Here is a 22,977-nt window from a genome sequence, read left to right as displayed (position 1 = left end):
GAAAAAGGGGCATAAAAGAAACATTGACATTAACATATATCCTCTATTTCATCATCATTTGAAAAAATCTTGAATTATGGATCCTGTTGTAATATGTTGTTAATTGAAATATGAACGTGCCGACCATGTTGTGAAATTAACTTGTTAGCCGGCGCTGTGTACTGTGATAGAGAAACAAAAGAGAGAAAAGTACGGAATTCACGTTATTCGATATTATTAAGTTTGCATTATTCTGTAATATGTATATTTGAGATAAATAAGCTCTTTAGAAATAAATCTTGAAGTTAAATTTAACAAAGTGTTTAATTTTCTACCCTTGGGGTCTTTTCAGATGTGATATTTGTCAAACTTATCTTGGTTATGAGTGAAGATTGTGATATAAAATTGCACATGTACTTTTATAATATGACTACATTCCTTGCAGGCTCACTGTAAAATCATTGCTGACCATCATACGCTCTAGCATGTTGTGTAGGTTTGGTTTCATCCTTGTGCACAAGGAAATGGTGAAACACAATACAATTATAATTGTATTTCAATTTCATCCTTCAAGGTGGGTTCTTACTCCAAGAAAAAATAAATTCAAAAACAATATGGCTTGTATTAATATTTTAGAAGCACAACCACGCAATTGGCATGTTGCAAACTACACTGTAACTTCCTCACGTGTAAAAGTGTCTGATAGTCAAGGATTGTGAGTTGGCACTGAGTGAAGTCAAATGATCACATGTCCACTATAAGATCAAAATCTGAACTTGTAATTTAGATATTTAAGTCTGAAGTGTTTCGTGTTGCCTTAGAAAAGTCTATTAAGTGATATGCATATAATGTTGTAAAAAAATCAGTTGATAGAATCCCCCCCCCCTCCAAAAAAAACAACAACAACAAGAGCAACGCACAACGGGTGCCAATGCTTAGCTGTGGGTGCAGTTTTGAACAAGAATATCAGTGAAACTGATGGATGCTCCCCGATGATGCGCTTTGTCAATATACGTGTTAAAAACCACCTAAAACAAGAAACCGTCAGAGACGGGTGATGCTCCCCAAAGGTTTTTTGTCACAATATTGCACTATATTCAGATAAAAGGAAACGTCTTGAGGGCACAGTAGTAGGGGGGACAATATTTTTTTTATGGAAAATTTCAAAGGGCCATAACTCTGTGAAAAATCATTCGACCAAATCCCGCTGATAATATGCACATCTCCTCTTGGTAGTGAAGCTTCCCATAAAGTTTCATTGAATTCCGGTCATTAGTTGCTGAGAAATAGCCCGGACAAGAATTGCACTATATGTACAGTTAATGGAAAATTTAAAAGGGCCATAACTCATCCGACCAGAACCCACTGATAATATGCACATCTCCGTTTGGTAGTGAAGCTTTCCATAAAGTTTCATTGAATTTCGGTCATTAGTTGCTGAGAAATAGCCCGGACAAAAATTGCGCATGGACCGACAAACAGACGCACAGACTGACAGACGAAGCGGCGACTATATGCTCTCCCCAAAATAAATTTTGGGGGAGCATAATAAATGAAAGCTTGTCAGAATAATTTTTTTTAGAGGTCACAGTGACCTTGACCTTTGACCTAGTGACCCAAAAATGGGTGTGGCATGTAGAACTCATCAAGGTGCATCTACATATAAAGTTTCAAAGTAGGTGGAAGCACTTTGATTTTAGAGCCAAAGTTCAAAAGGTTAACAAAATGTTACGGTTTTAGCACGACCCTGACGACACAACACGACACAACGAGCTGGCTATGACAATACCTCGGGTTTTCTCCGAAAACAGCCAAGCTAAAAAAATTGGCCATCAATCACACCCCTGATATTGTCAAGATAATTTTTTTTACCAAGTTTCATCACCATGGAGTCAAAAATGTGGTCTCTACAGTAAAAACAAGGTTTTTCTTAGATTTTACCTGGTTACATAGTTTTTCAAAACTGATGAAAATGTGGCCTCTAGTGAGATAATATGCTTAAAGTTGCTGCCATAACCTGGACAATGCATGTACAATGGACACAAGGTGATCACAGTAGCTCACCATCAGCACTTCAGATATATTTTGAATAGAGCACTGGTAATGGTTCATCAAAATTGGCCTAAAATAGCATGAACTATGACATAAAACAAACCTTTATCTAAACTGTACACAATGTGAACTCGACTGTCCCATTAAAAAAGCCACAAATAATGTTTATATTGTTTATTTATAGCATATTAAATACTTTTTTTTACATTTTTATTGACATCTGTAAGCATAATAATAACAAATATGTGATGTTTTAACAAACAATATTAAGAAAATTCAGAAAAAAAGGTAGTCCAAATGAAAATAAAAACAAATTCAACAAAGATAATTACGTATGTCCAAACAATAAAATCAATTGTGGACATGTTGATGTGGATAAACATTCTGCAACCTAGTTTGTACCCTGAGATCCAGTTTCTAGCTCTGAAAAGCCGTCAAAAGGACAAGTGAGAGGCTTTAACAGTGTTCACAAACCTATTGCTAAAGATGGACAACGCACAACAGACAATAGGGTCATCACAAAGCTTTCCATGGGCATTTTGTGCTCAGGTGAGCTAAAAAAAATTAAAATTATGCCTTTAATCTTCTAATTCTAAAATGGAAATAATTTACATAGAAATATGATGAACAAGAGATTGCCAAGCAATATGGTCCCCTACCGGTGAAACTCCATTATTGTCATTTTTTTTTCTCTATTTGTTGCCATAGCAACCAGATTTGTTGACCTAGGAACAAAATGAAATGATGTGCATTATCTCCATATTGCCATCTATCCATGTTTCAAGTTTCATTAAAAAAAATATGAAGAACTTTTAAAGTTATCGCAGGATCCAGAAAAGTGTGACAGACTGACAGATAGACGGAGTTCAAACCATAAGTCCCCTCCGGTTTCACCGGTAGGGGACAATAAAGCACACAACGTATCAGCAACATCAGGGCTCTAAGAAACGCTTCATCAAGCATATTTGTACGCATAAATTTGACAAATGACACTTTTTGGAAACCAATTGAGAGTCCACATTACACACCTTTTTGCATAAGTGGGTTTTTGAAGTCCATCCCTTAACAAACAATACCTCTACATTAACCAACTATTGAAATTCAAGCCAACAACACAATTGATTTCCTCACACCTGTTTAACCCTTTCAGTGCGGGAACCAAATTTTAAAGGCCTTTGCAAACAGTCTGGATCCAGATGAGACGCCACAGAATGTGGCGTCTCATCAGGATGCAAACTGTTTGCTATTCTGATAGTATTCTTTGAAAAAAAATCTAAGAAAATGCTAATTTTAGAAATTCAGCAGACGACATTTTTGCAGACGAAAAATTTCCCAGCATGCAAAGGGTTAAAATCCCATTAATCTAATCAACCCCATCCTCTATGGAACTATCCCATTTATTCTGTATTTGACAGTACGTGTATGTGCATGCTTCTAGTAATGTAGATTGATTAATGCCGTATGAAATTGGCACTTGCTGATGTGTTTCAAATTTACAGTTTTTACTTCCTAACTGGTTTTAATGTTGTTTTAAATGGAAATATGATAGGGAAAAAAGTAAATGTATACAAGTGGGACGTGTATGTAAATTTATCATACCACCGCATTGGTATCTGATTGATATAACGTTGCCGGATATATTTTTTTACATCATGGTCAACAGGAAGTTCTTATATCAGTCTTGTAAGGAGGATGGTCATATTACTCGGAATCAACTATAAAGTAATCATTTTAAGTAAAATCGAGTCAGATTTAATGTTATTATCACGTCAAATGACATAAGTCATATTCTTACCTGCTAAATCTGCATTTTTTTGTGATTTTTTCATTATTTCTTTAGAATTGGGGACGTAGAGGTAGATAAACAGAAAAACTGGTTACTGCCTGGTCTTTTTGTAATATATCAAACTCAGCAACAATAAAATAACGACTCGGGAAGCTTTGCCGTTATATTACAAAAAGATCAGGCAGTAACCTGTTATTCTCTATACAGTCGAAACTGACCTAACGGCCACCTGAATTTACCGGTCACCTGCAGACAACGGTCAGTCTAGAATCCCCCCTACGAAAAACACTCTATATTACACTTAAATTTAAAGGCCACCTGTCCATAACGGCCAACGGCCACTATATTCCACTCCGAAATTCATGTTTGACCTGAAATCAACGGTCAGTCGTCTCGAGTCGCGAAAATTAAAAACACAGTACATTATTTGTCCATCTATTTTGCGGTTAAAGCGTCTGATAGCAGTAATTGTCATTGATATTATAAAAGCGGCCAGCTGTGAGTAAACAAATAATAAGGTGTTGAGACGGTTTGTTTGCCAGGGATATTTGTGGGGGTATCTTCAAAAGAAAATATATCAGAGTTTGTGACACGGTTAAAGTAATTATCGCTAATTTAATGACCGCTAATTAGTACATTGTACTTACAACATTGAGTATCGATTTGAAAATAACACTTTCGGATCATTCTTTAAAAGAACTTTCTAGCGTACACAACACTTTAAAAAGCAATCGGAATCATAAATCACGGAATAACAATGAGTGGTAAACGTAAGTTCCTCACATTAGAGGAGCGAGTCAAGTGTTTGAAACTGTTTGAATCTGGAAAAAGTTCGCGAAGCTTTATTTACTGAATGAACGAGATGCATAAATTGTGATCTGAATTCAACGGTCACCTTTGGACAACGTTCATGCTGGTCATTTCCCTTGACTGACCGCTGTTCTCAGGTTTGACTGTATATAAAGCACTTTCAAGCACATAGTTGTTTATTTGTTGTTGTTTTTTCTACATGATTTTGTTAATTTAATTAACATAAGAAAGAATATAATGAGGGATTCCTCATGGACATTTTGTATTTGGGTTTTCAATAATAAAACTAACAATTATATTATGTATTGTTTTATATTAATTTTTTTTTAAATGGATGTTCTGCTGAAAATTTGAAGACGTATGCGATATTCAATGGGACTCCTTTTTTTCCTTTTGGACTTCAAAATGCTAGTGAGACACCTGAACATAAACTGAATGATGACACATAGTTCAAGTTTCAACATACAACCATTGGACATTATTGATAAATTGTCACTGAACATAATAAACATGAAATTCTTGTTATATAACTGAATGTTCAAATGTTCTGCTGTCAAGATTCAGATAATAGACAACAATTCAACCAATTTTTCAACTACAAGTATATTGATACCAAATGTGCAGACAGTTTAACTCTTTCAGTGCTAGAACCGAATTTCGAAGGCCATTGCAAACAGTTTGGATCCAGATGTGGTGTCTCTTCAGGATCCTAACTGTTTGCTATTCTGATAGTATTCTTTGAAAAAAATCGAAGAAAATGCTAATTTTAGAAATTCAGCAGACAACATTTTAGCAGACGACAAATTTCCCAGCATGCAAAGGGTTAATGTTGGCATGCTGCATGGGCTGGCCACTGTCCTTAGAGAGAGGAACCTCAAACAAATCAAATAAATGAAAATCAACACATGAAGCTGTGATTGTAGTCTTTGTAAACAATCCAAAAGGGTTTAAAAACAAACACATCTTAAAATTGATAATAAAAACAGAAATAAAACCATACATTATACAAGCTAGACGTTCATATATTATTCACATTATAAGGTATGTACAGAACTCACTTGCAACCACTAAAATCTTATATTGCACAGATCTAAGTGTACACATTTTAATTTAGGACAAAGGCTAAGTCTTGAAAAGTGGCTTTCATGGGGCAACATACTTAACAGCCTAAAATCACCAAGACACATGGCCATATTGCTGCATGGAGACATGAGATGTCTCAAGGGAATTATGGCTACAGTATTCTGATACTGAATAAACATCCATATACTCATCAGGTAACCGGATATTCAGACATCCACATATTCATGGATATCCCTTCTAGGAACATTGAGAGCACAGTCTGATGTGTCGTCTACAACACGCTGAGCGCAAGCAATCAAATGTGCTAATTCATAAGGCTGCAGAACATTTAGATTTGTGTTTCTTAAAGGATGGATATCTGTTAGGTACATGTACAGTCGATATATTATCAGAATTGTACACTTTCTCATTATTTGATACACAGAAGTACAATGAACAATAACAGTGATCAATAGGAATTACATAGGCAAAATGATGAAATAAAACTGGGGCTGTACAGACAATCTTGCAAGAACATGTGCATGCACATACTAGGCATGTACAGACTGTCTTGTGAGAATTGCAGACTGGGCTATGCTGTTTCACAAACACCAAGAACAGTGATAACATGCAAGAATGGTGGAAACACACAATAATCTGCCTTCCATATATGTTCTGTTTTTAATAAAAATAAAAACATTTGTTTCCATGGCTTATTTTTGGAAGAGTTCATAACTAAATTATTAATTCAATAACCTTTAAATAGCATCACAGTATCTCCGATAAAAAAGTCATACTGTCATAAATATTAGATGACCAGATAAAGTAAACTGATCAAAAACCACAACCACACACTTCCCATCGTAGTCCGCAACGTGGCTAAGTAGAGCAACCACTGGAGGTAAGCAGTACACACTTATCAAATATTAAGGGGTTTGCAATTGTCTTTTTCAACACACTGAAGGCAAAATGTATTAATAAATATATCCACAGTAAAGGCATTTGAGACCTGATATTAAAACAGAACTAAAACACAACATACTCATCAATTAAACTTTTCACAAGACATGAAGACATGACCAAACTCCAGCCTGGTCATTTGGAATGCAAAATTTGTGTCAAAACTATAAAGACAATGATAGGATAAAGTGAGGCATAACCATGACTATAATCTTGTATCTTATCTTCACCCTGTACTATACATGTAGCTGTATTACCACTTTCTTGAAAAAGCCAACACGCCCACTATTATGGCATAACTGTTTTTATTTCACAATGTTATTGGATTTTTCCATGCGTGGATGTACTAAAACCAACAGAGCCCTTATCTAGGACACACAGTTGATGCTGTCCTTCCAGCATGGTAAGCAATGACCACACCAGAGCAGTCTGCATGGTTCTCGAACATATCTGTATAATGGGTACACTCAGGTAATGTTGCATATCACAGCAGAGTCTGTTACAATCCTTCAAGTGAGGTTCACGTTTTGAAGAGTTCGCAGTATTTCAGATCTCCTTGTTACATGCAATAACAGGTCCAAACACACCACATATACATTTACTGCCTAATTCAGTGACACTGGCTTCAATATACCATTTCATTAATGGATTGAGTACTTGTATCATGGAAATGAAGAATTGCATTTGTGATGTGTAGTTTGCAAGAAGCAAGCAGTCTGTAGATAGGCCAGGGTTGAGCATTGACCTGCTATCCCCACGTCCTTTTAGGAAGGCAGCAGCATACGGCTGGGGTGTCAGTGCTGACAGTTTCGACACTAGAGATCTGACACTGCACATGAGATGTGAGAGGCTCCCAACGGTGTGTGGTGCTGAATGGGGCTGTGGCTATCTCTTACCCTTGGACTGCCGCCTGGCACGGTGAGTCTGTATCGCCCTCCACACACGACATACCATACCCCCCCTGAAACACACAGTATTCAACATAATGGATGTGCACAGTTTTCAACCCAGAACATTGTACAGGACCACTATCCGATGTTTAATATCAAATAACAAAGCTCTGGGACTTGTGATTTCTGAGATTAAAAATTTTAATTTAAAAAAATTAATTTACAATAAAAGGCTATATTATTAATCAGGTTACTTATGCGGCATGGCCAGTTTTTAACCCATGGATATAATTTCAACAAACTTTTAACAGGACCTATCAAATTTTTACACACGAAAAATGTTATCCCTCAACATTGAGGTTTCAAAGAAGAAGTATTTATACGTCATTTACAATATAAATCAATATAAATTAAGTGCCAAAATGGGTGTGGCCTGTTCAGACTCTAGGGGGGGGTTATTATGAACTATTTTTGTACAGGACCTCTATCTGCTGTTTCATACTAAATATAAAAGCTCTGTGACTTTTGGTTTAAGAGAAAAGGAAAACACTTGTAATTATTTCCTATATAAGTCTATATAGACTGTAAGAGCATGTGACTTTTGACCCTAAAGACATTCTTTGTACAAACACAGAAAAGGTACAATAGACAATAGGCAATCCGCACAGGCTAATCAGGGAAGACACTTTCCGCTTTAATGACATTTTTCGTTTAAATGAAGTCTCTTCTTAGCAAAAATCAAATTTAGGAGGAAAGTGTCATCCCTGATTAGCCTGTGCGGACAGCACAGGCTAATCTGGGATGACACTTTACGCACATGCATTAAGCCCAGTTTTCTCAGAACGGGACTCATTTAAACAATCTTTGTAGAGTACCACTAGAAGATGTAACACACCAACTATGAAGCCCCTGATCCTTGTGGTCACAGAGAAGAGTTGTATTGACATCATGATTATTAACTATATACGTCTATTGTGTGGCCCCTGGGTCAACATCAGCTTGCACATTTGAACAATTTTTGTGGAAGACCACAAGATGATACTTCACACCAAATATCTATCCCCTGATCCTTGCTGTTTCAAAGTCTATATAAGTCAAGTGACCCCTGAGGGGGTCATACTTTTAGCCATGACCCAAAAACCACACAAAAATCAGAAAAAAAAGCAATTGTATCATTAACATTATTTAACTGGCATAAACTGTATGCGTGTTTCCTAGAATGCTGGTGCTGCTCACCTGATGTTGAGGCTGATGAGCTGCTCATACGTAACCAGCTCCTTCAGGTCCTCCAATGTGTACTGCTCACTGACAATCTGAGCAAACACAATAAACACAGCCATTATAGGAGTTGTGTTCTGATAAAACTGGGCATAATGCATGTGCGTAAAGTGTCATCTCAGATTAGCCTGTGCAGTCCGCACTGGCTAATCAGGGACGACACTTTCCGTCTAAATAGGATTTTTGCTATGAATAGACTTCATTTAAACGAAAATTTCATAAAAGCTGAAAGTGGCGTTCCTGATTAGCCTGTGCGGACTGCACAGGCTAATCTGAGATGACACTTTACGCACATGCATTATGCCCTTTTTACCCAGAAAGTGACACATATATACAATCCCATCTATATGTTCTTATTTTAAATACTCTAAACTTCATACAAAACAATTGTGCCACGTTATTTTACAATCCATCCATATAAGGCCAACTTATGGCTGAGACAGGAATTTTCGCACAAAAACAAAGACTGACAGTGAGACAGACAAATATAAAAGCCTTAGGCAGTGGGGCATAATATGAAGAGACTTTGAAGAAGACCTGTAGATGATGCCTCATACCAAATATGATTTGGGCAATGTGGTTTCTGACGTGATTTTTAAGGTACTCCGTACAAAAGTCTTTGTAAAACTGGGGAAAAGTCAGACCCCATGGGCATTATTTAATCACTTTTGTAGATGACCTCACTGAGATACTACATATGCAATATTAAACCTCTGGGTGGTTTCAGAGGAGAAGATTTTTTAAGTTTTCTTTTTTAGAAACCTATTTTTGTTCCCAGTGACCAAATTAAGCACTGGGCTGGAAAGATTGAAACAAATCTCATAGAGGACCACCCAATGAACATTCCTGTGAAGTTAAGTCCTATTCTGTTAAGTTGTTCAGGTGATTTTGTTTAAAGAAACAAGAGATGTGTCTGCAGAAACACAATGCCCCTTAGTGCACCGCTTTGAAATAAAATTTCAAAATATCATTTGGCAGGTTTAGAAATTATCTCCCTTTTATAGCTTATTACTTCCCTTGGATTGTATTTTTAGACTTTTGAGCATGAAGGATGACCTTGACCTTAAAATTTGTTTGTTATTATATCCTTTAAAAAAAAGTACTTCTCTTGTGAAATTGATCTGTACCTGCCATATGATATAAAATAGAAATTATCTCCCTTAAAAGCTTGTTACTTCCCTGGGATTTTGTTTTTTGACCTTTGACCTTGAAGGATGACCTTGACCTTTCACCACTCAAAATGTGCAGCTTCATGAGATACACATGCATGCCAAATATCAAGTTGCTATCTTCAATATTGCAAAAGTTATGGCCAATGTTAAAGTTTTCGGACGGACGGACACACAGACAGACAGACGGACTGACAGTTCAACTGCTATATGCCACCCTACCGGGGCATTAAAATTGACAGAGGCACTTATTGATACATGGACGATGGACATCACTCCCTCCCAGTGAGCTTAACAAACTTAGAGAGGACTATAATATTCCATAAATGGCCAAATAATGAGCCAATGGAAGTCGTAATTTCAGAGTGTTTTTATTCCAATTACCGGTACTGTTCTTTATTACATTGATCTTGTGAACTCCAAGGCATGGCAACTTTTACCAAAGAATCATTATTTCAGAAAACTAGAGAACAAGTATAAAGTAATGCATATCAAACATAACACAGTGGAACATGTGAATTAGGAGAAAATAATCTGATGTAATGAAGATTGAAGTTGAAAAAGTTTGATAACTTTTGTAATGTTTAAGGTATGTCAATGAAAACTGCTATAGCACAACTTCACATCATAATGCCAGCAAGTTCAAATCTTTTATGTTGAAAACTGTAGAAGAACAAGCAAATTCGTTGAATTGATATCCCCCGCCATTATACTTCTTGACACACAAGTTTTCTGGACGGATGGACATCGCCAACGTGCATCACTCTCTTATCCATATATATATACTCATACAAAATTTCAATGAAATCCTTCAAAGCACTTCCAAGATATGGCTCCGGACACACAAAAAAGAATTTTTTCAAAGTACAAAGGGCCATAACTCTGTTATTATCCAATGGTGTACAATGCCATTTGGCGTGCATCATCCTCTTATCCATATATATACTCATACCAAGTTTCAATGAAATCCGCCAAAGCACTTCCAAGATATGGCTCCGGACACACAAAAAAGTTTGTTTTTTTAAGTACAAAGGGCCATAACTCTGTTATTATCCGATGGTGTAACAATGCCATTTGGCATGCATCATCCTCTTATCCATATATATACTCATACCAAGTTTCAATGAAATCCGCCAAAGCACTTCCAAGATATGGCTACGGACACAAAAGTGCCGGACGGACAGACAACGCCAAAACAATATCCCTCCGCCTATGGCGGGGGATAACAACTATGCACAAGTTTGTGAATACAAAAAGATGGGCACACAGACAGACAGATGGACAGACAAAATCAGACATCCATCGTGATTCAATTATAACACCTATTTTCTTCAAACGGGATATAACGAATGCCCATACTTTTCTTAGAGCAAAGGAAGCCAATAATTCACAGAATTACTTGCATTTAGCATGACAAACTTAAGAAATGCAACCAGACTATAATTTTATGAAATATAGGGTCGGTAGAAATACCAGTCCGTACATCAAGCTGTCAAATCTCAAACAGTTATGAATAAAATGATCACAATACTGTTAGGTTTAGACCAAATAAACATGATACAGACATAATTTGCTGCAGTGTTGTTGAGTGTACCTTCTCAATGGCGTGTGTGTCTATGGCACACTGTCTGAGCCAGTTGACAAGGGCCTCATCTGGTGGCTCGTTGATCACGACAGAGGGACCCAGGCCCATACTGCTACTGGAAAACGGGGGACTGGTCGGGGCTATAGGCCAACTCGCACTGGATAACTGCCTGAGAACACAACAGGCTGCCAGTTACATGTCCATATAATCATATAGTGCCTTGTTTGTCTTACATAATGTTAAATACTTGGATCATTAAAACATATAAGGGTCATAAACAGCAGACCACAGCATCACCTACATTTTCTTAGTACAACAAGAGATGTGTTTGTCAGAAACACAATGCCCCCTATTGCGCCGCTTTGAAGCCATTAATTTGACCTTTGACCTTGAAGGATGACCTTGACCTTTCACCACTAAAAAAACATGCAGCTCCATGAGATACACATGCATACCACATATCATTGTTGCTATCTTCATTATTAAAAAAGTTACGACCAAACTTTAACGAAGGTTAAAGTTTTAGGAAAGAAAAATATAATGATATTTGACCTTTGACATTGAAGGATGACCTTGACCTTTCACCACTCAAAATGTGCAGCTCCGTGAGATACACATGCATGCCAAATATGAAATTGCTATCTTCAATAATGCATAAGTTATCAAACTTTAACCAAGGTTAAAGTTTTGGGACACACACAATGAATGAATGACAGACAGACAGGCCAAAAACAATATACCCTTGATCTTTCTATCCGGGGGCATAGAAAGGGACATAATTTTGCTAAATTGCAGGTCAGAGCTACCCAAAAGGAATGTGATAATTTTGTATTCTATTTCCTGTAGTAGAAACAAATAAGGAGTGTTAAGTATGCAAAGTAACCAGAACAAAATGCCAACATTGATGTCTGCAAGTGAGTAGATCAAACTTTTTTATGACCAGTAAAGATTAACACACAAAAAAATAAACTAATATAATATATCAATTGACAACAGTGTGTAGTTTTGGGAAATTCTTCATGCTGTTAATTAAGTCTTGCATCAGAGTGTCATGTTATGTGATAATTAATCTCTATTTAAGATCCATAAACACTTCCCACTACTATTATGCTACAGTGTATATAAAAACTAAACCTCCACAAACAAAAGTACCATACAATGGTTAATTACAATAGGGAAACCCTAAAGCAAGTCATATTACTGTCAAAACATTAAAATAGAAACATTCTGCAACTTGTCAGCATCTACAAATCGTTTCATGATGCCATCTTGTTTTGTTTCACAGATGATCTCAAGTCAGTATGAGATTCATTTGTTTTGCGTTAATTTGCATAATATGGAGCGCATTTGCCTGTACTTTCTATTAGGTCTGTGTGCTATTATAATCAATTACAGGCATTCTTTAATTGACACAGTTCCATTCAGTAATGTATTGCCCCACATACACTTTCATTTTTGCATGCTCTTTTTTTTGCTGAATCACTAAGAACAGGATGTCATCGCTTGAACTCCTCTAGTGAATAAGAAAATGATAATTTATAAGAACTACATCATGCTTCCAATGCTGCCCGAAACCGTAGAGGGAAATTCAAATTGAATATATTGTCCCACAAAACATAACAAGAGGGCCTGAAAGGCCAAAAGTCGATCACCTGAGATAACAAGATTTTATTGGGACAAATCTTCTGACCAAGTTTCATGAAGATCGGAAAATAAATGTGGCCTCTAGAGTGTTAACAAGGTTTTACTATAGGAAAAATGGAAAAATGCCCCGCCCCCTGAAGCCAAGTTTTTTCAACTAACCAGCATCATTTTTAAACTCGTCCAAGATATTATTGGGATGAATCTTCTGACCAAGTTTCATGATGATCGGACAGTAAATGTGGCCTCTAGAGTGTTAACAAGATTTTACTATAGCCATATAAGGAAAAATGCCCCGCCCCTTGCAAGTGATGTTTTTCAAGCAAACATAATTATTTTCGAACTCATCCAAGACCAATCTTCTGACCAAATTTCATGAAGATTAGACAATGAATGTGGCCTCGATAGTGTTAACAAGGTTTTACTATAGCCATAAAAGAAAAAATGCCCCGCCCCTGGTTGCCATGTTTTTAGAGCAACCAAAACCTTTTTCGATTTCATCCAAGATATCATTTGGACAAATCTTCTGACCAAGTTTCATGATGATAGGAAAATAAATGTGACCTCTAGAGTGTTAACAAGGTTTTACTATAGCCATATAAGGAAAAATGCCCCGCCCCCGTGGTGGCCATGTTTTTCAACCAACCAGCATAATTTTTGAACTCATCCAAGATATTATTGGGATGAATCTTCTGACCAAGTTTCATGATGATAGGACTATAAATGTGGCCTCTAGAGTGTCAACAAGATTTTACTAAAGCCATATATAGCCATATAAGGAAAAAATGCCCCGCCCCTTGGCAGCTAAGTGGACAGCCCACCCATTTGTGAGAGTTTTCTAAAGGTATCATGATCTTTTTAAACAAATAAGTATTTTTTCAGTTAATGCAACCGCGCGCTTGAACGATTAGAAAATTGTCGGATCAGTGTGGGGACTTAATATTACAAACGCGCTGTTGCACTTTGCTGAAAAAATACTTATTTGTTTAAAAAGATCATGATACCTATAGAAAACTCACGAATGAGCGGACTCTCCACTTTATCCCATTAAAAATGGTGAAATATTTCAAAAGACATCATTAAAAATGTTAACTGGGCTGCGCTTTATTCTCCCAACACAGATCTTAAAAAGTCACGTGGTATAGGCACTGTGTTTAAGGAACACTGATTTTTCAATGAGTTAACTTAATTTGACCAAGTATTTATGGAAATTCAAGAGCAGAAGGTGATAAATATAATATCCTTTTTATTCCCTTTTGAACAAAAATGTGGCTGTGGAGATGTATGTTTGACAGTACTGTATGACTTCTATCTGCAGTTTCTTGTCTGCAATGGTTTTCTTGAGCAGCTCATTGTATGACCTCTCTACATCTAGCAGCTGCTGCAGCAATCTGCAAGTACACATAATAGACACAAACATTGTACAACCTCTCTACATCTAGTATGTTTTGCAGCAACCAGCAAGTACACATAATAGACACAATCATTGTACGAGCTCTCTACATCTTGCATATGCTGCAGCAACCTGCACATACACATAATACACACAAACATTGTATGACCTCTCTACATCTAGCATAAGCTGGCCTTAAGAGTTGTTTTACAATAGCCACATAAGGCAAAAATGCCCCGCCCCCTGGCGGCCATGTTTTTCAACCAACCAGAACTATTTTGGCACTTCGTCCGAGATATCATTGGTACAATGTTTTGACCATATTTCATGAAGATCAGACAATAAATATTGCTTCTATAGCTGGAACAAGGCAAATGTTGACGCCACATGAGGCGCAATGGATAAAAGGCGATCACAAACGCTTACCTAAGCACAAGGGAGCTAAAAAATGCACTCACATCAGATTTTCATCCTCATATGATTCCAGTTGTTTTCGTATCTCTGCGTTGACAGACTTGCGGAATTCCCCAGTAGCTGACTTGCCCGAGTTGGTGGAGGGTACCCCAGACGTGGCAGCGTCCCCCTCTATCTGACCATCACCTGCCAGGTTGGCTCCCAGCTCTGTATGTACAGGGATCAGCCCCATATGACAATCAATTTGAGGGACAGTGTCTATGCTTTCATACAATCATTTATCAGTGTTTGACATGCAGAATTAGAAGAATAAAATTGCTAGACGTATTGATTAATTGAATGCTAACACTATTTACACTTAAGCGCCTAAACTATTTATTATAATCTTTATTATGTCAAAGAACAAGATATGTGTTTTTCAGAAACACAATGCCCCCTACTGCTTCGCTTTGAAATAAAATTTCTATTTATCATATGGCAGGTATAGAAATCATCTCCCTTTAAAGCTTATTACTTCCCTTGGATTTTGTCCAATCCAACTGGGTGGGGGGGGGGGGGGTCTGTAGACAGTCAAAAATTACCAAGTCAGACATCACTGACAACCAAGGCCTGTGGTTTATCAAAGAGATCATAGCCAGAGTTCATCATGTATATATGGTCATAAGTCCACAGGTATGTAATGAACCTTAGCTTTCACCAATTAGTACAGGAAAGAAATGATAATTATATCATCATTCAAAAGCAAGATCACCGCCTTGCGGGTGCAGACCGCTCATTTATTTTTCTTTTTAAAGGTGTAGGGACCTATCTCAATTTTAATCACAAAGGAGGGAGGGGTGGAGTGGAGAGGGGTGTATAGTGTGGGGTGTGGTCATTTATAACATTATCTTCCAAAAATGCAAAAAAAAATGAACACAGTTTTTTTTTTTTGGGGGGGGGGGGGGGGGGGGAGATTCTTGGGTGGGATGGTTGGACGGTATTTCAAATATAATACAATAAAAATAAATAATTGTGTTTTTTAACCATGTTTAAAAAAAACAAGAGATGTGTTCGTCAGAAACACAATGCCCCCTATTGTGCCGCTTTGAACAATTTTGTTTCTGGTTTTTTTTACCTTTGACCTTGAAGGATGACCTTGACCTTGAACTTCCACCACTCAAAATGTACAGCTTTATGAGAACGCCTCTTTGAAATAAAAAAAAATGACATTTGACCTTGAAAGATGACCTTGACCTTGAAGGATGACCTTTACCTAGAACTTCCACCACTCAAAATGTGTAGCTTCATGATAACACCGCTTTGAATAAAAAAAAAAATTACCTTTGACCTTGAAGGATGACCTTGACCTTGAAGGATAACCTTGACCTTGAACTTCCACCACTCAAAATGTGCACCTTCATGAGACCGCCGCTTTGAAGTATTTTTTTTTTACCTTTGACCTTGAAGGATGACCTTGACCTTGAAGGATGACCTTGAACTTCCACCACTCAAAATGTGCAGCTTCATGAGAACGCCGCTTTGAATTTTTTACCTTAAAGGATGACATTGACCTTGAACTTCCACCGCTCAAAATGTGCAGCTTCATGAGATACACATGCATGCCAAATATCAAGTTGCTATCTTCAATATTAAAAAAGTTATGGCCAATGTTAAAGTTTTTGGACGGACAGACGCCATATATTTGACATTTGACCTTGAAGGATGACCTTGACCTTCACCTTTCACTACTCAAAATGTTCAGCTCCATGAGATATACATGCATGCCAAATATCAAGTTGCTAATTTCAATATTGAAAAAGTTATGGCCAATGTTTAAGTTTTCGGTCAGACAGACGCCATAAATTTGACATTTGACCTTGAAGGATGACCTTGACCTTGAATTTTTTATATTTTTTTTTACCTTGAAGGATGACCTTGACCTTGAACTTCCACCACTCAAAATGTGCAGCTCCATGAGATACGCATGCATGCCAAATATCAGTTGCTATCTTCAATAGTGAAAAAGTTATGGCCAATGTTAAAGTTTTTTTCAGAAGACGGACAGACTTACTGACATACTGACGGACAGTTCAACTGCTATATGCCACTCTATCGGGGCATAAAAATTATTTTTTTGGGGTGGGGGGTATAGTGTGAGGTGTGGTGGTCATTTATTAGATCTTAAAATAAATTGGGGGGGGGGATTGGGGGGGGGGGGGGGCGTGGGGGATGGTTTGGGTGGAGTCTATTGTGGCATGTCAGGTAAGAGTTGTTTTGTCAAAGTATCAATCAAATCTAATCATAAATAAAGAAGTTATGGCAATTTTAGCAAAATTTAAGTATTTGACCTTGAGAGTCAAGGTCATTCAAAGGTCAAGGTAAAACTCAACTTGCCAGGTACAGTACCCTCATGAGAGCATGAAAGTATTTGAAGTTTGAAAGCAATAGCCTTGATAATTTAGAAGTAAAGTGGATCTAAACACAAAATGTAACCATATATTCAAAGTTACTAAGTAAAAAAAGGGCCATAATTCCATAAAAATGACAACCAGAGTTATGCAACTTTTCCTTTACTGTCCCCTTATGATAGTTTGCGAGTGTTCCAAGTATGAAAGCAATATCTATGATACTTTAGGGGTAAAGTGGACCAAAACACAAAACTTAACCAAATTTTCAAGCATGAATTTATAATTCTGTCAAAATGCCAGTCAGAGTTACATAACTTTACCTGCACAGTCCCCTTATGATAGTTAGTAAGTGTTGCAAGTATGAAAGCAATAGCTTCGATACTTATGGAAAAAAGTGGACCTAAACACAAAACTTAACCAAATTTTCAATTTTCTGAGTATAAAAAGGACACATAATTCTGTCAAAATGCCAGTCAGAGTTACATAACTTTGCCTGCACAGTCCCCTTATGATAGTTAGTAAAAGTTGCAAGTATGAAAGCAATAGCTTTGATACTTAAGGAATAAAATGGACCTAAACACAAAACTTAACCAAAAATTTCAATTTTCTAAGAATAAAAAGGGCACATAATTCTGTCAAAATGCAAGCCAGAGTTATCTAACTTTGCCTGCCCAGTCCCCTCATGATAGTAAGTAAGTGTACTAAGTTTGAATGCAATAGCATTGATACGCCGACGCCAAGGTGATGACAATAGCTCATTTTTTTTTTTCAAAAAATAGATGAGCTAAAAACTATTGGCAATCAAGCATTTGAGTGATAAATAATAAAAATAAAAAATCTGTACAGTAACTGTGAAATTCTTGGTAAGGAAATATATAATACGAGATTTATAATTATATAAATTACTTCCCTTGAAAATAATTGTCTCTAACAAATCTCAATTTTTAGTAGCAAATAATTAAAAGCCACTCTCTATTTTTAGTAGCAAATAATTAAAAGCCACTACCGTGACTGTAGATTCACCACTCAAAATGTGCAGCTCCATGAGATACACATGCATGCCAAATATCAAGTTGCTATGTTCAATATAGAATAATTATCTCCCTTTAATGCTTATTACTTCCCTTGGATTTGTATTTTTGACCTTAGACCTTGAAGAATGACCTTGACCTTTTACCACGATGTGTTTGTCAGAAACCCAATGCCGCCTACTGCGTCGCTTTGATTTATTTAACAAGAATATATAATTTGGCAGGTCAGATAATCATGTCCATTTAAAGCTTATTACTTCCCTTGGATTTGTTTTTTGACCCCTAGACCTAGTTTTTGACCTGGCATATTCGAACTTGACATAGATGTTGTCTAGATACAACCTCTGACCAAGTTTAGTAAAGATCGGATGAAAACTATTTGAATTAGAGAGCAGACACAAAAAGTGTGACAGACAGACTGACAGAAAGACTTACAGACAGACGGACAGTGCGAAAACTATATACCCCCTTTTCTTCGAAAGGGGGCATGAAAATGGTTTGTAAGACATACATTTCCATGATTTAAGAGGATAAATGATCAATCCAAGTTAGTGTCACATATGTCTCCCGTGTACCTGGAGAGAGGACTGTGATGGCTGCCTGGGTGGCACTCCTCAGCAGGTTGTCTAGGGCAAACATCCAGTGAGGCTGTATGTCACGGTTCTTCAGGTTAAAGCTCACCTACACAGACATACAAAACATTACAGGAACCACCAGCAGCCTTGCAATGCCTCCATGGAAATCATGTGTATTGTTTGTAAAAACAGTTAATCAAAATTTGTTCGAAATGTAAACAGGGTAGATAATCTGATATCTGTAACATTCACTGCACTCTAGCACATTGAGAACCATGTGATATATGCGAGGGATACTCACTGCACCATTGCATAGTGAGAACCATGTGATATATGTGAGGGATACTCACTGCACCATTGCATAGTGAGAACCATGTGATTTTGTGAGGGATACTCACTACACCATTGAATAGTGAGAACCATGTGATATATGCCAGGGATACTCACTGCACCATAACACAGTGAAAACCATTTGATATATATGAGGGATACTCACTTCACCATTGAATAGTGAGAATCAAATAGTGAGAACCATGTGATATAAGTGACGGATACTCAATGCACCATTGAATAGAGAGAACCATGTGATATATGTGAGGGATACTCACTACAACATTGAATAGTGAGAACCATGTGATATATGTGAGGGATACTCACTACACCATTGAATAGTGAGAACCATGTGAAATAAATTATGTTAGGGATACTCAGTACACTCTAGCACATTGAGAATCATGTGATATATGAGAGGGATACTCTCTACACCATAAAACAGTGAAAACCATGTGATGTACATGTATATGAGGGATACTCACTGCACCCTAGCACAGACAAAACCATGTTATAAATGTTAGGGATATTCACTGCACCATAGCAAATTGAGAACCATGTGATATATATGAAAGGGGTACTCACCGCACCCTCGCACAGTGAGAACCATGTGATATATGTGAGGAATACTCACTGCACCATAGCACAGTGAGGGCCATGTGATATTTGTGAGGGATACACACTGCACCATAGCACAGTGAGAACCATTAGATTTATGTGAGGGATACACACTGCACCATGATATATGTCAGGGATAATCACAACACTATAGCACAGTGAGAACCATTTGATATATGTTACGGATACTCACAACACTATAGCACAGTGAGAACCATTTGATATATGTTACGGATACTCACAACACTATAGCACAGTGAGAACCATTTGATATATGTTACAGATACTCACAACACTATAGCACAGTGAGAACCATGTGATATATGTTATGGATACTCACAACACTCTAGCACAGTGAGAACCATGTGATATATGTTACGGATACTCACTGCCTCCTGGAACACATACAGGGCCAGCTGCAGTTCTATCAGCGCTGTGTGGTCATACTCCAGCATCTCCTTCACTTTGTCTGAAACAGGTATCATACACAACAGGTAACACAAACAGTCAACATACACTGCAGGTAACACAAACAGTCAACATACACTGCAGGTAACACAAACAGTCAACATACACTGCAGGTAACACAGTCAACATACACTGCAGGTAACAGTCAAAATGCACTGCAGGTAACACAGTCAACATACACTGCAGGTAACAGTCAAAATGCACTGCAGGTAACACAGTCAACATACACTGCAGGTAACACAGTCAACATACACTGCAGGTAACACAAACAGTAAACATACACTACAGGTAACACAGTCAACATACACTGCAGGTAACACAAACAGTAAACATACACTGCAGTTAACACAAACAGTAAACATACACTGCAGGTAACAGTCAACATACACTGCAGGTAACAGTCAACATACACTGCAGGTAACAGTAATATACACTGCAGATAACAGGTCACACAGTCAACATACACTGCAGGTAACACAAACAGTCAACATACTCTGCAGGTAACAGTCAAAATACACTGCAGGTAACACAAACAGTCAACATGCACAGCAGGTACATGTATCAGTCAGCATCCACTGCAGATAACAGTCGGTTAATTTAAACAAGAAACAGTCGAAGACGGGTGATGCTCCCCAAAGGATTTTTTGTCACAATATTGCACTATATATTCAGATAAAAGGTAACGTCTTGAGGGGCATAACTTTGGACAAAATAATACAATGGATGGTTTAGCAACTTAAAAATTTCGAAGGGCCATAACTCTCTTAATAAATCATCTAACCAGAACCCACAAATAACATGCGCATCTCTTCAAGGTAGTTAAGCTTTCATAAAGCTTCATTGAATTCCAGTCCGTAGTTGGGGAGAAATAGCACGGACAAGAATTGCACTATATGTACATTTTATAGAAAATTTCAAAGGGCCATAACTCTGTGAAAAATCATCCGACCAGAACCCACTGATAATATGCACATCTCCTCTTGGTAGTGAAGCTTCCCATAAAGTTTCATTGAATTCTGGTAATTAGTTGCTGAGAAATAGCCCGGACAAAAATTGTGAACACACGGACAAACAGACGCACACACGGGCAGACGAAGCGGCGACTATATGCTCCCCACAAAATAAATACATGCCACATACCTAGGGCGTCCTTGATGTAGGAAGTGTCCTGCTCTTGCACATATTCACGTAAAGCTTTGAGCAGAATCATCAGATGTTCTCGTGTCAGTTTGGGATTAGAGATAGTTGCATCTCGATGAATAAAAATCATCCATGTTTCTATCACCTGAGACAAAAATATATTTGATAAATAGTTACTAAATAACTGAATAATTGCATAGGCAGATCATAGCAGGGGCTGTGCATGTTGTAATTAACTGGGTTCAATAGTTAATACTTCGCACATACCTTAATCAAGTCTGAAACTATGTCCATAACAATAAAAATGTGACCACAGCCACAGATGCCTTCATCTTTTTAGCCTTCATCAACATTTATAATTTTGCAAAATAACACTCCTTCTTGAACTTTTTGCTAAATGTTGAATTTCATATAAATGAGAAGAATATTTTCTTATACATAACAATTAGTGCCATGATAAGTAACTGGACATGGTTAGTATGGGGGATATTATGTTAGCGTGCAGACATTTGAACTTCATTAATTAAATGCCAGCATTTAAATTATTTTTCTGGTCCCTATAGCTTTTTTACAATTATTTTCCTAATGTTGGTTTGAAGACTCAATATTTATTGGAAGACTCTGTTTTCACACCTTTGTAAAAATGGCCAGCCCACGTGGTAATTAATGGATTCTATTACATACATGAATAGAGGTAATATATGCTTAAGAGTTGCCCACAATTGAGTTGAGATTGCAGCTACAGACAACACTGTAATAGCTTCTATTTTTCATTTAACTATGAAACACATTCAGAAACTGAATACAAAGATCAAAGTTGCATTGCATGCAATAATGGTTCAAAGTTGTTTCGGGGAAATCCATCCACTGTTAGATCTTCTTATTTCTGTTTATTGTCGCCACTAATTGGCGGTACTAAGAACCGGTTCAAAACAAAAAATACCCTTTATGACAAAATAAGTTTGTCACTGATATTTGTATTCTCTTACATAATACTATGGCTTCCATACGATTTTCGTCAAACACTTTATGTATTATACTTAAGCATGCCTGTGATGTTTGACCTTTTGGCCTGGTGAATTTTTATCCCCTCCATTCTCTTTCTCTTAAGCCCACCTTGTCCTATTTCTCTTCTTCATTATGTTTTGTTTTCATGAAGAGTAGATTTATTTGCATGCACATTGCTACTGAGCCAGTGTAAGTGTAAGCCTACCCTGGTGACATCTTCATTGCTACTGAGCCAGTGTAAGTGTAAGCCTACCCTGGTGACATCTTCATTGCTACTGAGCCAGTGTAAGTGTTAGCCTACCCTGGTGACATCTTCATTGCTACTGAGCCAGTGTAAGTGTAAGCCTACCCTGGTGACATCTTCATTTCCACTGAGCCAGTGTAAGTGTTAGCCTACCCTG

General features: G+C 37.3%; 1 protein-coding gene across 2 annotated transcripts in view; it reads right to left on the bottom strand.

Moving 5' to 3' along the window:
• Nucleotides 1-2,190: 2,190 nt before the first annotated feature.
• LOC127853087 (mitogen-activated protein kinase kinase kinase 5-like) overlaps nucleotides 2,191-22,977 on the bottom strand; it is a 50,201-nt gene continuing 29,414 nt past the window's right edge. For both annotated transcript variants that reach the window (XM_052387282.1, XM_052387281.1), the window contains 8 exons: nucleotides 21,569-21,713; nucleotides 20,350-20,429; nucleotides 19,013-19,118; nucleotides 15,064-15,226; nucleotides 14,511-14,603; nucleotides 11,581-11,740; nucleotides 8,776-8,852; nucleotides 2,191-7,610 (listed from right to left, as the gene is read on the bottom strand). In XM_052387282.1, coding sequence (XP_052243242.1) covers nucleotides 7,535-7,610; nucleotides 8,776-8,852; nucleotides 11,581-11,740; nucleotides 14,511-14,603; nucleotides 15,064-15,226; nucleotides 19,013-19,118; nucleotides 20,350-20,429; nucleotides 21,569-21,713 — 900 coding nt within the window. In that variant the 3' untranslated portion in view covers nucleotides 2,191-7,534. The remainder of the gene's footprint in view (nucleotides 7,611-8,775; nucleotides 8,853-11,580; nucleotides 11,741-14,510; nucleotides 14,604-15,063; nucleotides 15,227-19,012; nucleotides 19,119-20,349; nucleotides 20,430-21,568; nucleotides 21,714-22,977) is intronic.

The sequence above is a fragment of the Dreissena polymorpha genome, chromosome 12 (assembly GCF_020536995.1).
Source record: "Dreissena polymorpha isolate Duluth1 chromosome 12, UMN_Dpol_1.0, whole genome shotgun sequence".
NCBI classification, from domain to species: domain Eukaryota; kingdom Metazoa; phylum Mollusca; class Bivalvia; order Myida; family Dreissenidae; genus Dreissena; species Dreissena polymorpha.
This window is presented reverse-complemented; position numbering and strand designations above follow the sequence as displayed.